Here is a 16,746-nt window from a genome sequence, read left to right as displayed (position 1 = left end):
GAACGGCCTTATAAGGAATTATCTACGATATACTAAGATATGGGTCGGCGTCTACACTCCAAAATCATGTCTTCCTCGGGGGAAAAAATAAGGTATTATCATTTAGCCCCTGCCGTGACCTGAAACTATATATCTCAGCAAGATATCGAAACCAACATTGTGAAACTTTTTACAGAAACTTTTTCATTTCAACGAAGTTCAAATAAAAAATTGTTCCTCAAACGTCTGATAGTATGGAGGTTGTTGCGAAGATTTATCTGAAGTCTAGACTAGAAAAACCTTGGCTTTAAGGCAGTGAGCTGCTGCATAACGTAAATAGATAATCAGACATCAAACCCCGCAAATCAAGCGACCTTACAAATTTGACCTCCCAAAAGTTGCGTTCGGAGAGCAGAAACACATTTGAATTAAAAGGATGTATGAAAACGGCCAACATTAAGCATAAACATCCTATATCGCCTCTTCTTTATATCTATTAATTCATAGTGTTCGTTTTTGAGCCATTTAAGCGAACGGAAAAATTATAAGGAAGTTCAAAATGGTCAGGGACTACAAATGACGTTTGTACTTGATTTAAAAAAATATATATTTATAAGACACTCTAGACACGGACCATCTGTTAGCTGTTTTGTGCATCCAATTTACCGAAAGCTACATAGCTATTAGATCTTCTTAGAGCACTGATTTAATGAACGTCAGCCGGGAACGACAAAGTGATTATCGACCGAAGAATAATAACCAAATAACCACATAACCAAACTTTGTTTGCACCCTTTAATTATGGAGGTTGTAGCCTCGGCCTCATGAAAGAATTTTTTATAGAAAAACACTTTCAATAAAAACATAAGTATCCTAATGGCCACAAAACAGGGATAGATCGGCTGGGAATATTTTCGTTTTTTCCTCAGGGCTATATTTAGTGCCAATTTCGTCACACCTCATTGATTCTGTCTAACTGGAGCAATTGTCAATTGATTTCAAGGTCAGGCGATCAAGCGTAGTCTTTAATACGGAATATATCAAAGACCGGGCCATGTTTTTGATCCAAGCTTTTGGATGGATAAGTTTCTCTCGTAAATGTTAAATAGATAAAGGAGACCAACATTCCACTGAGGAATTGAAGTAAACAAAGATTCCAATAGCTTCGCTCCTGGTTTAAGTAATTTAAACTTTATTTCTGAAAGATGAACAATTAAGTTAGTCTTCTCACCATGGCCAATATTTTTAAAAAGCCGTTTTATTTCATTGAAAATTTACTTATTTACATCTGAATAGCCTCAAAGATGAGGTTCGTTATTCTAACTTAGAAGAGCAAATCGTTCAGCATCTGATACTGTAATTTATCTCCACTTAAATCGTGGGAACGAAAGACAAATAATCAAGCATTTGAAACAAGCATTTTAATACTTGGTTGTACATCACCAAATGGTTATATGAATGCTTGCTTTAATTTACTACGCGTATTGTACCATACTCGCCGGTCTTCCCAATTACATTTTTCTAAACAAGCTAATGAGTGAATGTATTTGAAGAAAAGTTCATAGGTCTGATCTTCATTTCAGTTGTCTTAGGATCACTTCCATCAGCATTGTAGGGATCTAGCATTCCCCAAGAGATCTTACCGTTATAAACAGCGTTGAGATTTGAGTCAGCAGCGCATTCCTTATTGTACCACCAGCCTCCTCCATCTCTTGACGCACATTCATCTTTATCAAATGTACCAAACTTGAAGCCATGATGATAACTGAGAGAATCCTCACCAACAGTTTTATCTAAAAAGAAGGGGAAATGGAGAAAATATGCATTGATATCAATATAAGCCCGTAAGATACTACTCTGTGGTGGAGCGGAAAGATAGGAAAAATATGTTATCATCTCGACCATCTTAAGGTTCAAAAAACAAAACAATACAAAACCAATTTGAAACTTAACCTAGTGTGGTCTTGAAACACTGCCACTGAGTTACAAAGAGGCGAGCCACTTTATCAGTGTGAGAGGACTTTACATGACTTAGACTGGGCACGCTGTGAACCGAGTCGTTTGGCAAACATGAATTGCAAGTAAATAACAGGATTGGAAGAGACTGAATGGGTCGAGATGTGGATAGAGACCTATGAAGCTAGCGACGTATAATTATGATAAAAGTGAAGCTGCTGTTAACGTTAATTGCCTTGGGCTTACTTGTAATATTTCCAAGGTGCAGCTGGTATTTCGCTCCCTCGTCTCCAATTTTAAGCCCCGCATATTCAGCGTACAAAGTGTTTGTAGGAACTAGTAGCTTCGTATCGTTTACCCCAAGAACTACTCGAAGCCTGTTGTTTGTCTTATTTTCAGTCAAGCGGCGGATCTTTTCCAATCCAAGCCAATATTCACCTATGAGGAAATTACCGAAGCCATATTTGTAGTCATCCCAGGTGCGGTTAAAATCAACGTAGCCATTCAGTCTCTTTTGGATCACTGTCCAGCCTCCACCAGCTGTTGTCTGGTCGCAATATACATCAAAGGGAGCTTCGTCATCAGGATAGATTGTATAAACACCGCTGATTCTTTGATCAGAGTTGTAAAGCTCAGCACAGTTCTTAGCTTTTAAAGATGTCAAGAAAATAGTTTACTCATCTATTAGAGTATCAAGTAAAGAGTTTAAAATTGGTAAAAAACAGATGATATAAAACCAGGTAAAAGAAAGAATACAGTGGCTATTACAATATAGGAGAGAATGGATTCCTACTTACATTTCTCAAATCCAAGAACTGAAGATAACAACTGAATCGTTAATAAAAGTGTCACACTAAGTAGCAAAGTAGAACTTTGTGAAACAGGCATGATGCAAAGATTTTCCTTCTCCGACCTTAAAGCTGTATATTTTATGATGAGGCACGGTTGTAGACTGAAGAATTTACAACTGCTCAACCTTGTATTTATATCCAGCTATTGAGAACTGTAAACGTAATAAGAAAATACTCGAAAACAACTGTATTCCCCGGGAATCTCCCCTCCTAACTGTGAAGGATGTTTGAAACCCAACACATATATAACTCTTAATCAATTAAAATAACAATATTGACAATATATTTTGTGTCACAGTAAGTACTAATTTTTTTTCTTTGAAGATGTCTCCTCCTTTTCTCGTTCAAACATCAAAATCAAAGTAAAATCCTAGTTCAGCGAAATGAGCTCCTATAACAAAAACTGATTAACAAACCAAATTCTAACGCGAAATCTCGTCACTCCTTAAATGGAATTAATTATTCCATCACAATCAGACGGTGACTCTTTAAAATAGTAATACAGTTTCAAGAATTAATGTATGTTGACCTTCTTATCAAAAAGGACATAAGGAATAATTTTTACCAATTTCATTCATAAATGATTACATAAGTCTTTAATGCTAAAGTTCCCCAGATAAATTTAAATCTCTATCTTAGCTATCTTGAAGGTGCATTCTTCCGAGTTAACGTAAATCTAACGGCCCACGTAACGTTTCTTACAAAAATAATTTCCTCTTTAAAACCAAAGGCGTTCCAAGGTCACATTTCGAGAAAAAGCAAACGATTAATTGATGAAAATGTCACGCGTTGTGGGACTCGGTGCAAAGTCTAACATGTCATAAGGAATATTATGAGGAACGAAATATGGTCGATTTACATCGATAAATATTTCGAAATATAACCATTTTACTCGGAAAAGCATTGGAAGTTGCCCACATCTTGTGTGTCCGTTGTGCTTTTCGGCTTTCTCTGCCGTTTAAGCGTGTTTTGCCATCACTGTTATTCTTGTTTTAGGACGGAAGTTCCTCATACTATTCCTTATGATGTGTTAAAATTCTCAACGTTCCTCTAGTAACTTCACACTGTGTCACACAACGCGTGACGCTTTCATGAATTAATCGTTTCCGTTTTCTCGAATCGTAAGCTTGGGATAAAGAAGTTAAGAACTTGAACAATTAAGTGCTTCAGGTCAGAAAATGTTTCTGGAAACCTCGTCAGTGAATGCAGCGGAAACTAACTTACACAATTTATTATCTTGATATGATTAATGCAGGTGAAGTTAAAGATTGATTTAAATCACATTAAACTGTAGGAGTTCATGAAGGAATGAAATGTTCCATCAAAATCATGATTGCATAAAATTAATAATATTTGAAAAAAATTGTTGTATTATGGCCATTATTTTTTTTATGGAAAGATCATATGTAATTCAAAAATGAGAGGATTGTAATTTACCGCGGATCTCATTCATAATTATATAATGAGATCATGAGTCATTTTAGTGTAAGCCCTGAGGTGAATTGTCATCTTCAAAAGATGTGCAGTCATCATCTTCGAGGAGTCAGCATGACTCCAATAAACCCTGTAGCAACAGCTCTTGAATTTTTTTCCTTATATATATATATATATATACATATATATATATATATATATAGTTAAGTGTACTATAGGGACGTAACGAAGAGGCCAACTCTTGACTGTTCTGGACGAGTTTAATGCACGACGTTTCGGCCGTTCGGCCTTCTTCAGGTTAAAAATTAAAAACTAAAAAGCTATTTACAATGATTGCGACTTATATACAAAACAGAATTTTTAAGATTGAGGTTAAGTAATACAACAAAGGTCTAAATTACAATCTGAGAAGGGTTAAACAATGAAGGCAAATAAAGAACCATGGGTGACATGTGAATACAAATAAGGTGAATACAAATATATATATATAGATAGATATCCAAGAGTTACACCACAATCAGCGACAAAGATATCGACATAATTATGCACTGCCAGAAATCACTTTTATTTGACGACGAGACCGCCTGGACCAAGAAAAACCACGGCAGCATGTTCGACGTAACTATGGGCAGCTTCCACGGAGCGGAAGTTTGTGAGCTTCTCGGACTTTTCCTTCTGAACAACCTCAGCGAGAAATACGGCAAAAACAACGTAGGACTCTACAGAGACAGGCTGGTACTTCTAAGAAACGCAAGCGGACCACAATCAGAACGGACTTGAAAGGACATCACACGAGAATTTAAGAAACAAGGACTAAACATTTCTATAAGCACAAACCAAAAAATCTGCAACTTCCTCGACGTCACCCTAAACCTTACGGACGGAACCCACTACCCATACAGAAAGCCCAACAACGAAACTCTCTACATCGACACCAATTCCAACCATCCGCCTACAATAATAAAGCACCTACCAGCTACCATCGGCCGACGAATCTCCGACATTTCCTCGAGCAAAGAACTCTTTAACAAAGCCAAACCACATTACGAAAGTGCACTTAAACAAAGTGGACACGACGAAGAATTAATCTACACTGAACACAAGAAACCTGTAACTCACACCGTACAGAGCAGCCGAAAGAACAGACAAAGAAACATAATTTGGTTTAATCCGCCCTACAGCATGAACGTACAAAGAAACGTCGGCAGAGAGTTTCTGAACCTCGTCAGTAAATATTTCCCGAAAAATCACCGGTACAGCAAAATTTTCAACAAAAACAAAATGAAAGTTATATAGTTATTTACGAAAGCAGCTTTAACGAAATTACATAGCTGTCTCTCAATAGAATAAAGACAGGTAAACTTAAAGATTGATATCGTTCTTAAAAATAGCAATGCAAGAATTTAGAAAGGTAAGGTGCATGAAACACATAGTTACATAAAACGTTCATAAGTTCATAAGTAAAACGTTCATAAGTAAGTCTTCCTATGAAATTCAAACCGTTGAAAATTTCGAGCTTTTATTGTGCGGTTTGTTTAAAACTTAAATCGATTAGCAATTGATTTCTGACCATTCCATGCATAAATAAAGTCAAGCCCTTACAAATTATCTTAATGTTACCACCAAAGAATATATATTCATTTGACATTAAACTTCCATGCTTGGCTACACACAACATTAATTAAGTAACCTAAGAGGAAGATTGGAATTCCATTATAATTAGTGGTTTGTTCGTCACATACAGGGAGTTTAGATTATTCGGCAAAAATGAAACAAATAGAACGATCCAAATAGAGCAGCTTCCTAGAACTTCGTCTTTTAAATTCTTTATCCGGTTGATATAAGTGTAGCGTGCTTTTAATGACACATTTTACTCCTTTAAAGGAGTTTGAGGTTTCCTTTCCCCATTAACATTGCGCAACCTCATCATTGACCAAGCGGGAATCCCCAGGGAACATAAAACTCCTTTCTTGAGTCTTAAGTATTACGCCTACTTTACTTGATTTAATTGCGCATGATAACTTAAGGTTGCCATGCAATAGTAAACAGAGGATATAAATCAATCTAATAAAAATAATTAAAGGGGGTAAGTTTCTAAAGAGAGTATAACAGGGTAATTTTTTTATCATCAACTGAGGTGATAACATAAACTGGCCACCGTGAAGACTTTCAAAGTTGACGTTTCGAGTGTTAGCCCTTTGTCAGAGCGTTATCAACTCAGTCAATAATACTACTTAACCCTCAAACTTAAAGGCAAAAAGTAAATAGAAAATAAAGGTCGCATTTTTCGATGAATCGTGCGTTTAAGAAGGAAAGTATTTTATTATAAAATTGTCCAGCGTGCACACGTCCAGCGCGTCCAACTTCCTGTTATAATTCGAGAAGTGACATAAAGAAGCAATGATTCAAAAATCCCTCCTTAAGAGTATTTCCGGGAAATAGAGTTGCCTTCGAGCATATTCTTATTACGCCCACAGTTTTGCAACCTTAGAATGAATAAGAGGTTCAGTAGTTGAAATTGTTTCATTCTACAACTGTGCTTTATCATAAAATACACAGCTTTAAGGTTGGAGAAAAAATTTCATCATATAATGTCTGCTTCACAAGTTCTAATTTGCTGCGCAGTGTGACACTTTTATTCACGGTTCAAATATTTTCTTTAACTCGTGCAGCTTCAATAAGTTGCAAGCACAACAAAAAAGGATCCGAGAAATTCACTCACTCATTGCCTCTTTTACTTGATTTCTACGATTTTGTCTTTCTTTGCTTCAAGCTCTTTCCTTGATGCGTTTAATCAAACCAGCCAAAATTTAATTATTATAATTTTTTTACAGCCAGTCGACTGTGCTGAGCTTTTCAAAGGCGGTCAAAGAATTACAGGTGTTTATACAATCTACCCTGATTACAAAGCTCCCTTTGATGTATGTCTACGTTGGAACGATATACAACAGAAAGCATTTTATGGACTGCAAGTTTTTCGACTGATTGGAATTAAAGATATGTGGCAGTGACTTTCACAAGTTTTTTTTTTGTCTGAAAAGTATGGTTTTTTCGTCCGCTAAAGTAATCATCCCTAATGTTTACATAAGATAATTGAATTAATCTATTGAATTTAATTAATCAGCCAATAAACTTTAACTGTTCCCACTGTTTTTGTTTTTCATCAGTTAATTAACAATTGAAGCGATTCACAGTATTGGGTTTGTGCTCGAAATTAATATGTTTAAGTTTGCTCGAAAGATAAGTTTAAACTGTCACAAGCTTGGTTATCGTTTATGCGCGGCCCAGCACTTCAAGCCTGAATACACTCGATGCTAAAACTCAACCTCGTTCCCAGGCTATGTCCACCATAGTGCTTTACTCGAATTAAAATCTGCAAAATTTTCCTGCGGTGGAAAAACCAGACCGAATTTCTGATTCTGGCCCGTTTACGACCAGAATAAAAAGTCATCTATACAAGTAGAAAAAGCTTTCATGATTTCATTAATTTACTGCACAATACTTATCTCAACGTTTTCTAAAAAAAATTTTCACAATTAGTATAGGTAATATCACGCGTGTTTTAATAGGTTGCTGTAATTGCCCGAGTAGCGAAGCGACGAGGGCAATTTCAGCAACTTCTGAAAACACAAGTGATATCAATCCTTAATTTTATGAGGACCCATTGCGATTACTTGTTAATGAAATAGAGGGGGAAAATACTGAATTTCTGAATGCGCTCTTGAGTATTCAGTCACAGGAAGCCATTTAATGTTGACAAAGAATCAATCACCACAAACGCGCGGATGAGATAAATCAAATTTTATTTTTGCACAAACATACCGGGACATTGAAAACCAGGCCTGCTAACAAACTTTAAACTTTGAAAATATAAAGTTACTGTTTTTTCAAACAACGTTAAAGTGTTCAAAACGCTTTCAGATCACTCAGAATCTGGTTATTCGATGAAGGTACATTTGTATCCTTGCCTTCCATCACTTGTGCTCTTCTGAACGGCATTATTCCCGGCGATGTTCAAGGTGACGCTGCAGTGACTGAAACTGTAAACACGGCCGGGAGCACACAAAGATGCAGTGGAATTCGCAGAATAAAGGTGACTTAAAGCGTTTCTTGAAGGAAAAGGACCGGTGTTGTCAACGGCTCGTGAAATGATCTGCTGCTCTCGTTCTTCCCTAAGTCGTAATCGTCAAGCCCTTGGACAGATACGTGGCATGTGATATTCTTTATTGAGTCCTCTTTCATGATTGTGTTTATGGTGTTCTTTCCCATTGGGGTTTTCTTGTACCAAACGCTTGAAACTGGCTCGTCGATGACAGTGATGTAAAAAGGAGCGCTTTTCTTCATTTCGCTTGGTCGCTTCTCCAGATATCGTTTGAACAATTGCTATTAGGATCAGACACATGGAGAAAAGATATATTTAGGTGTCCTTAAACATGGATTAATCCTGTCTTAAACTCAGGTTTAATAAGTTTAAGTTGATGTTTAAGTCACTTATACCTAGATTTAAGTTGGACTTAAACCTGGCTTATACTATCTTAAGGCTAAAACTTAATGCAGGTTTAAGTGCACATTAAATGTGTCCAAAACATTCCTGTATGTTTAAGTACTGTTTAATTGAAGTAAACAGAGCTCAAACATTTAATGTTGTCAAAGTACCATTTAATGCCAATTAATCTGCTCAAAATTTGTTGCTTATTTTAGTTTTGAATCAAATTTGTGAAATCAGTGAAATATTGTTTTGTTGTTTCATTACTAAACTGCCACCCACCAGGTCACATATCACACTAAACAATATATGTTTCAAGTTTCTTTTATTTTAAATTCACTGGTACACATTCTTAAAGCTACTGCCTATTTGTAATTAACCCTTTAACTCCCAGGAGTGATTAACAAGTAACTTCTCCTTAAAATATCTTGAACTTATCCAGCAAAGAGATAATGAGAATTCTCAAACTTATCAGGTATAGGTCTTTGTCTTGATATCACACCAGATTCTCATAACTAAGTTACAGGGAAATATGTAGCAGCTAGCGAGGATAGTTACCAATCAGATCTTGGGAGTTAAAGGGTTAAAATGTCACACATACCTAGCTTATTTATGCTTGACAGGAACAAATTTTCCCCATCATAAGTCAATAAATTTAACAATACTTGGAAGAAACTATCCCTGTGATCTAGATGACAATAATTTGTTCTAACAAAACAATTACTTCAGTTTGCCATTAAATACATGATAAATAAATGAATAAAAAGTAGAAAAAGTGTTAAGTATTTTTTCAATCACGACTCTTTGTTTATCTGCCTGACAGCCCAAAGTGGGCCAGCAGGTGCAGGCCTCTCCAACATGCCACCAACACTCCTTGGCTTAGCCATTGCCCTGGCATGGGGGGTCAAATTATTTTTGTAGGTTCTGTCTAGCCTGGCTTTTGCATTTGTCAAGCTTGTTCTTTCCCATGATAGCTTCTTGGTTACATATCTTGCCAGTTTCTTTTCTTTTTCACCAGTAATGAAATCTTCTTGCTCCTCATAATCTGATTCTTCGCTACTCATATAATCAATGTAAAGGATTTCACTATAATACTGTTTTTCTTTTGGTGTCATAGAAGCTTGTAGCATCTCATAGGATGACTGACGCCTTTCCAGTTTCTAATGGAACAAAAAGCAACAATTTAGTCATTATTTAGTTAATAACCAGACCAAATTATATCTATGAAACATATAATTTATTGTCAAATAGAAATACTTTTCTAACTCAAAATGATATCCCACAAAAGATATAAAATATGAAAATAACAATCAGCAATAATAAATAGAACTCCCAGAAAAAAATTCATGCTACAAAACAGTACTAAATTAAAGCAAACCCATATTATTTGGTTAACTACCAGCAAGTTTGACTTTCCTAATTAATGTGAATTTGTACACCAGTTGTAAACATACCAGTCCTACTTACAGTGTATGACAAATTTGTGCATGGCATTGTTTCATTTTTTTTTGCTGTATATTATCCCACATTGTATTGTGTTTTCAAACTATTATTATGTTGGTACAATGCCATGCACAAATTTGCCAGAGTATTAAACAACACTTGTTGTCAAACTGAATTGAAACGTTTGATTCAGAAGCCATGCTTCAGCCACACTATCTTGAAAATTTATTCTTGAATATAGGTTTAGCATGGCAAAAGCAAGACAACTTAGCTAGTCCTTACATTTAGCAAACGCCTGCTCCTTTTGCACTTTTCTTTATGCTCTTCATTTTTCCCTTTTCTTATCCTCTGCTCTCTTTCTTTAGTTGTTTTGAAGTACCGATAAAACTGAGCTGTTGAGTTAAAAACAATAATTATTATCGCTGCATGATATCCTAAAATTACAATACAATGACAAGTCTATGTGTATATGTAACATCAGCTTATGGATATATATTAATTAAAAGAATTAATGCTGGTAATATTGTGTTTTCCCTCTCAGTTTTTAAGTTTTCTGTCCAACATATTTCAGAAAATTTGTTTGATTTTGCACAAGGTAAATGCTTCTTGTTCTAACTTGCACACAACATTAAAACTTGATTCCTGTAATGTAATACCTTCCATTTGTAAGTCAGTCCATAGGCAGCTTTCTCCTCCATGCTCTTTTTTCAGTACTTCTTTCACTTTTGTAAAAATACTCTGGTTTCTCTCTGACTGTGGACTGTAATAAAAATGAGAATGTTATTTTTGTTTTAAACAATAGCCAGAGGCAGTTATAATAATATTATTATTATTATTCAGCCAAAAAAGGAAATAATAATTCAAGTAAAGCAGTTATACAAGAGGGACAATTTTCTAATCACTGCTGGTACAGTGCAGAAGCTACATGCTTTTTACACCTTCAAACTGACATTAGGATTTCTGGTTCTTGGAGGGAAAAGATTTCTCAAAACAAAAATTTGCATGTATTAATCTATCAGCAACATAATAGTTGAAATAACAGATTCTAAAAGTTTACCACCTCCTACTCCCAATTTGAATATTTTACACTGGCCCCAGACTCTTAACACTGGCCTCAAAACAGATAACTAACAGTCCCTTAGAAGAAGCTGGTCAGAGAGAGATTTAGTTCTTGGTGGTAAAGTTTTAATTCTAATATCTTGCATGCCATCTCTCTTAGTGCCTTGCTATTTAAACACATCATCTTATGTATGGTAAAAAAATAACATACTCCTCATCAATGATGAAACCTTGTGTCACTTTTTTTTCTACCATCTTTTTGTAGATGAACCGAAACCGTTTCTGGAAGATAATATGGAAGAACATCATATGTCAAAAGTCAATTCAAACCACAAACTTGTTTATTTCTTTAATCAGGGTCAGCAGGGTTTTTGGGTAAACAGTACACAGTGGAATTTTAAACTGGGTAAACAGTATTTTTGCTAAATGCTTGCAAAATAGCCACAAGAATTCAGCACAAGGATGTTCCAACTTTGTGATAAGCACTAGAACCAACATCTACACATATTGTGCTTTAAGTTAACACAGAACACGCGTGATGGCGGAATGGCGGTGTCTTTGAAGACACGTTTTATGCTTCTGATACACCGCAACTGAAACTCTCAAACACAACTTAACGGTACTAAAGTTGAAAAAATTTATATCCTTAAAGTAATTAAAGAATATTTACCCTTAAGTCATTTGGAATCACAACATTTGATTCTCTGCGAGAGCTTTTAGAACGTTTGTTGCCTTTCTTCTTTGCCTGCCCTTCCAGACTCGCAAGTTGGTTCTTCAGCTTTGCATTTTCTTGCTGAAGGACTGCATTCGTATCTTCTAGTTTCTTTTGCCCTTCGAGAATCGAATCAATCCTTCTACTCATTCTTTCCATAAGAACAAGCTGTCTCTCTTGAACTGGATCGTTTGCAACCATCATCCTATCGAGGAAGAATCCAAACACGTGCCCGCAACGAAACGAAACTCGACCGAGTGAACGAACGACAGTGAAAGATCAAATATCCCGCGATTATAGTTTTGGACATTTGATTGGCGTTCATACGGTATTTGTCATGCGCATAAGGATCTGGGCCTCACTCTGGGGACGAGACATACCGCGTCCTCGATACAAACGCGCGCTTTTCAACGTTCAGTTAGAGATGTCTGGTGACGTTTGCAGTTCAGAGCTGTTCACTTCATGCTCAGAAATCCCGGTTTCCTTGTTCAGCAAAACCAATGCTTGGGAAGTTTTAATACCCTTTGTGTGTGGGACGCAAATAACTTTGAACCTAGAGCATCAAGCTACTTTTTGCCTGTTTATAGGATACACAGTCTTTTTGCTGGAGCTTATTTAACTCTTGACAATGTAAAACTCATGGCAGTTTGCCCTATTCCACGCCGTGCCATTATTTTACCAGCCAGTTATTAACATCAATCTACATTCACATGTCGTTGTTGTTTTTAATATATTTAACAATAAATATTATTCCCCTTAGTGGTGGTGGATATTTAATGAGCTGTGAAGTATATACCAAACCAGTGAGATAAAAGAATTATAAATTTATATCTCAGGACACCGCAAAAAAAAGTTTTTCACACTTCAGCTTAAGCTGGGAAGTGGATAGCACATGCATGTACTATCCTGAGTTTGAGTAGCCAATCAGAGCATGCAAAAAACACTGTCCACTGGTTTGGTATATACTAAAATTATATGGTTTTGAAGAAATGTACCTTATTTGCTCAGGTTAGTCAAATTCCCTGTGCAACCACCTTCCTTTAGTGAAACAGTTTCCAACACAAGAAATCAAGTCTCTTGTTCACAATCAACAAACACAGTTTCATTACCCAAAGAATTGAAAAAGCAATAAAATCAGTAGCGTGAAATATTGTGGCTTTACTAAATACATAATATTAATATTAATCTATGATTAATTCATTGAAGGTTGCTGGAGGCTGCTCTCGTATGGTTTCTGGTTCTGGTGAGAGATTATGTCAATAAAGTAGACTTGGTGTACACCAAAAGATTTGATGTGTTTTGAAGGTCCTTAAACACGGCATAAATATTATGATAAATTTAATGTTGTATTTAAGGCTCCTTTAACTAGACCTTAAATCTCCCCAATAGGTTTAACGTTAGATTTAAGGTGGTAAAAGTAACCCTAAATCCTTCAAAGGATTTAAGTACGTCTTGTAAAATTTAAAAAACGATCTCTGGCTAAAACTTTTAAAAATACGAGCTTTCGGCTGTTTGCGCTACAGCCTTCAACGGGTAAAATGATAAAAAGGTAAGAAATACTAGGTGTGAAGTACAAAGTAGGAAATTAAAAATGCTAATAACTAAGAATGTTTGTTAAAAATACTAGGTGTGAAGTACAAAGTAGGAAATTAAAAATGCTAATAACTAAGAATGTTTGTTAAAAAGAATGTTGTATTGTCCGGGCAAAGGACAGGAATTGTTGTCCGCATTGGGAGTTAACTTGGAATGCCACGCTTCTAGTGTTTTTCTTGTTCTAAAACTGCCTTTGTCAATAATAGATGCATTATCAAAGTCTATTGCGTGATTATTGGCCCAGACGTGATTGGAAATTCTTGAGCCTTTTGCCGCGGTTTTCACATTTCTGAGGTGTTCTTTCTTTCTTGTGTTGAAGGCCCTGCCAGTCTCACCAATATAACACCATGAACAGTCACCACAAGGAATTTTATAAACAACGTTTGTTTGAGATTCCAATAATGGTCGAAATTTTGGGGCCGGGAACTGTTGTTGGAGGGTGATAAGTGGTTTGTTCACCACTGTGATGTCGTGTTTTTTGAGGACACGAGTCAGAGGTTCTGTTACGCCTTTAATGTATGGAAGAGAGGCGAACGACTTGCGTGATTCGGACGCCTCGACCATCTTGAAAAATGTGCCAACAAGTTCCTCCGGGGACAACACTGTTGAGCGTCGGGTTTTTTTGGTCTGGATGTTTTTAATGAAAATCGATGGATAACCATTAGACTCAAGTGCTGAATAAACTCGATTTAGTTCTCGTTCTTTTCCTTCGGAGGAGTTGGGTAGCTTTAGGGCTCTGTGTAGAAGGGTTGCTGCTGTGCTGGCCTTGTGTTTATTATCATGGTGAGAATTGTAGTCTAGATATCTGTCCGTGTGCGTAGGTTTTCTGTAAACATCTACAGCGATGGTGCCATTTCTACGGGTGACCAAAGTGTCGAGAAAGGAGATCTTATTGTCACTTTCAATTTCGATGGTGAAAGAGATGTTGGCGTCAATTGAATTTAATGTGTCATGGAAAGCTCGCACATTGTCTTTTTTGATAATGCAGAAGCTATCATCAACATAACGTTTCCAGATTTTAGGAGGGACGGATGAACTGTTAATCGCACTTTCCTCGATCTCTTCCATACAGAGATTGGCCACTACAGGGCTGACTGGACTGCCCATAGCGCATCCGTGTACTTGTTTATAGACTCTGTCATTGAACATAAAATAGTTGTTGGACAGGGTAAATTGGAGGAGTGATATTATGTCATTGATGTCCAAATTTGTTCTGGATGGAAGAGAGGCATCCTGTTCCAGTTTGATCTTGATGTAATCACATGCTTTGTCAACAGGGATCGCGGTGAACAGTGATACAACATCGAAGGAAACCAAGACTTCGTTCTCGTCGATCTTGATGTCAGATATTTCTTTGGAAAACTGTAAGGAATTGGCAACAGAGTATCCGTTACGATTTTGAATTGGAGATAGAATATCCGTTAGAAACTTGGATGTGTTGTAGAGGGCTGAGCCAATACAGGTGACAATGGGTCTCAGTGGGTTCCCTTCTTTGTGGTGTTTAACTGAGCCGCGGATCGCTGGTGGTGTGCCGTCGGTTGAGTGAAGTTTACGATAGGTTGGGTCATCAATCTTTTTTTGTCTCTCTTGTTGGCACATTTTTCAAGATGGTCGAGGCGTCCGAATCACGCAAGTCGTTCGCCTCTCTTCCATACATTAAAGGCGTAACAGAACCTCTGACTCGTGTCCTCAAAAAACACGACATCACAGTGGTGAACAAACCACTTATCACCCTCCAACAACAGTTCCCGGCCCCAAAATTTCGACCATTATTGGAATCTCAAACAAACGTTGTTTATAAAATTCCTTGTGGTGACTGTTCATGGTGTTATATTGGTGAGACTGGCAGGGCCTTCAACACAAGAAAGAAAGAACACCTCAGAAATGTGAAAACCGCGGCAAAAGGCTCAAGAATTTCCAATCACGTCTGGGCCAATAATCACGCAATAGACTTTGATAATGCATCTATTATTGACAAAGGCAGTTTTAGAACAAGAAAAACACTAGAAGCGTGGCATTCCAAGTTAACTCCCAATGCGGACAACAATTCCTGTCCTTTGCCCGGACAATACAACATTCTTTTTAACAAACATTCTTAGTTATTAGCATTTTTAATTTCCTACTTTGTACTTCACACCTAGTATTTTTAACAAACATTCTTAGTTATTAGCATTTTTAATTTCCTACTTTGTACTTCACACCTAGTATTTCTTACCTTTTTATCATTTTACCCGTTGAAGGCTGTAGCGCAAACAGCCGAAAGCTCGTATTTTTAAAAGTTTTAGCCAGAGATCGTTTTTTTAAATTTTACAAGATGTTTTATCCTGGCTGCGGCCCCTCTATCTTTTCACGATTTAAGTACGGTTAAAATGACTTAAACATAGCTTAAATCTCAAAGTCGATTTAATTTGCATTTAAGAATGCTTAAACCTCGCCTAAACAAAGGTACATTTTTAAGTCATGTTTAAGTTTAGTAAACATGGCTTAAATTTGTCTTTGGGTTTAATAGTTGTTTAATTTTACTTAAATGACACTAAAATTTGGCATTTTACCCAGTGAGAGAGATAGTCTTCAACATTTTGCAGCCGCACAAGAAAAGAGAGGAATAAAAGTAAACTTAAAGAGGCTCCATAGGGTTTTTGCTCAATGTTGGCAATTTAGGATATGATATTTTACATTCGATATGTACATGCGATTTACAAGCACCAAAGAATGGAGAAGAAAGTACAAAAGAAAAAATAAGGAAGAACGAAAAAAAAAAAAGGAAAACAACAACAAGATAAAAAAGGGACAAGAACACATACATAATAGTTCCCTCATGTGGATTAAAAAGTTATTACAATGTTTAGTTCGTTGAACAACGTGTGCTTTTCCAGTATTTGATTTCGATAATAAAGCGAAAAAACATACCCTACCACTTGGATCAATTTCACAAATTTAAAAAGATGTTAATAATAAACATGACTACAATTCTCGCTTTTGTTTTGTATTAATGAAGTGCCGAACAGCCTTATAAGGAATTAGAGATTAGGAATCCTGAGATATGGATCGGCGTCTGCACTCCAAAACCATGTCTTGTTCGGAGAAAAAAATATGGTTACTCTAACCGTTGTCACGTAGATCTCGACTTACTCGGACCAATATCAATATATTGTGACAATAAAATGCGGTTTTGTTACACTGAAGTGAATATCTTTACTGAAGGTAATAACTGCAAAGCTGTCAGTCTCGTG

At 36.4% G+C, this 16,746-nt stretch overlaps 3 protein-coding genes and 1 long non-coding RNA gene across 4 annotated transcripts; all 4 read right to left on the bottom strand.

The window, feature by feature from the left end:
- Positions 1-1,221: 1,221 nt before the first annotated feature.
- LOC113680756 (angiopoietin-related protein 7) lies at positions 1,222-2,933 on the bottom strand. Its single transcript, XM_089195016.1, has 3 exons — positions 2,733-2,933; positions 2,182-2,583; positions 1,222-1,772 (listed from the first exon to the last, which is right to left on the bottom strand). The coding sequence occupies exons 1-3, from the start codon at positions 2,821-2,823 to the stop codon at positions 1,510-1,512; spliced, it is 756 nt and encodes a 251-aa protein (XP_089051142.1). The 5' UTR covers positions 2,824-2,933; the 3' UTR covers positions 1,222-1,509.
- A 1,528-nt stretch (positions 2,934-4,461) lies between these two features.
- On the bottom strand, positions 4,462-5,307 carry LOC149049464 (uncharacterized). Its single transcript, XR_016183271.1, has 2 exons — positions 5,194-5,307; positions 4,462-4,961 (listed from the first exon to the last, which is right to left on the bottom strand). It is a non-coding gene; the product is annotated as an uncharacterized LOC149049464 (long non-coding RNA).
- A 3,707-nt stretch (positions 5,308-9,014) lies between these two features.
- On the bottom strand, positions 9,015-12,231 carry LOC149049463 (uncharacterized). The gene is made up of 5 exons (XM_089195012.1): positions 11,879-12,231; positions 11,420-11,490; positions 10,806-10,909; positions 10,432-10,541; positions 9,015-9,866 (listed from the first exon to the last, which is right to left on the bottom strand). The coding sequence occupies exons 1-5, from the start codon at positions 12,122-12,124 to the stop codon at positions 9,501-9,503; spliced, it is 897 nt and encodes a 298-aa protein (XP_089051138.1). The 5' UTR covers positions 12,125-12,231; the 3' UTR covers positions 9,015-9,500.
- Positions 12,232-13,441: 1,210 nt separating this feature from the next.
- LOC113684579 (uncharacterized) lies at positions 13,442-15,090 on the bottom strand. Its single transcript, XM_027201974.2, has one exon. It carries the CDS (start codon positions 14,660-14,662, stop codon positions 13,586-13,588), a length of 1,077 nt encoding a protein of 358 aa, XP_027057775.2. The 5' UTR covers positions 14,663-15,090; the 3' UTR covers positions 13,442-13,585.
- Between the last annotated feature and the right edge of the window lie 1,656 nt (positions 15,091-16,746).

This window comes from Pocillopora damicornis, chromosome 2, assembly GCF_964200805.1.
Source record: "Pocillopora damicornis chromosome 2, jaPocDami1.2, whole genome shotgun sequence".
NCBI lineage: Eukaryota > Metazoa > Cnidaria > Anthozoa > Scleractinia > Pocilloporidae > Pocillopora > Pocillopora damicornis.
This window is presented reverse-complemented; position numbering and strand designations above follow the sequence as displayed.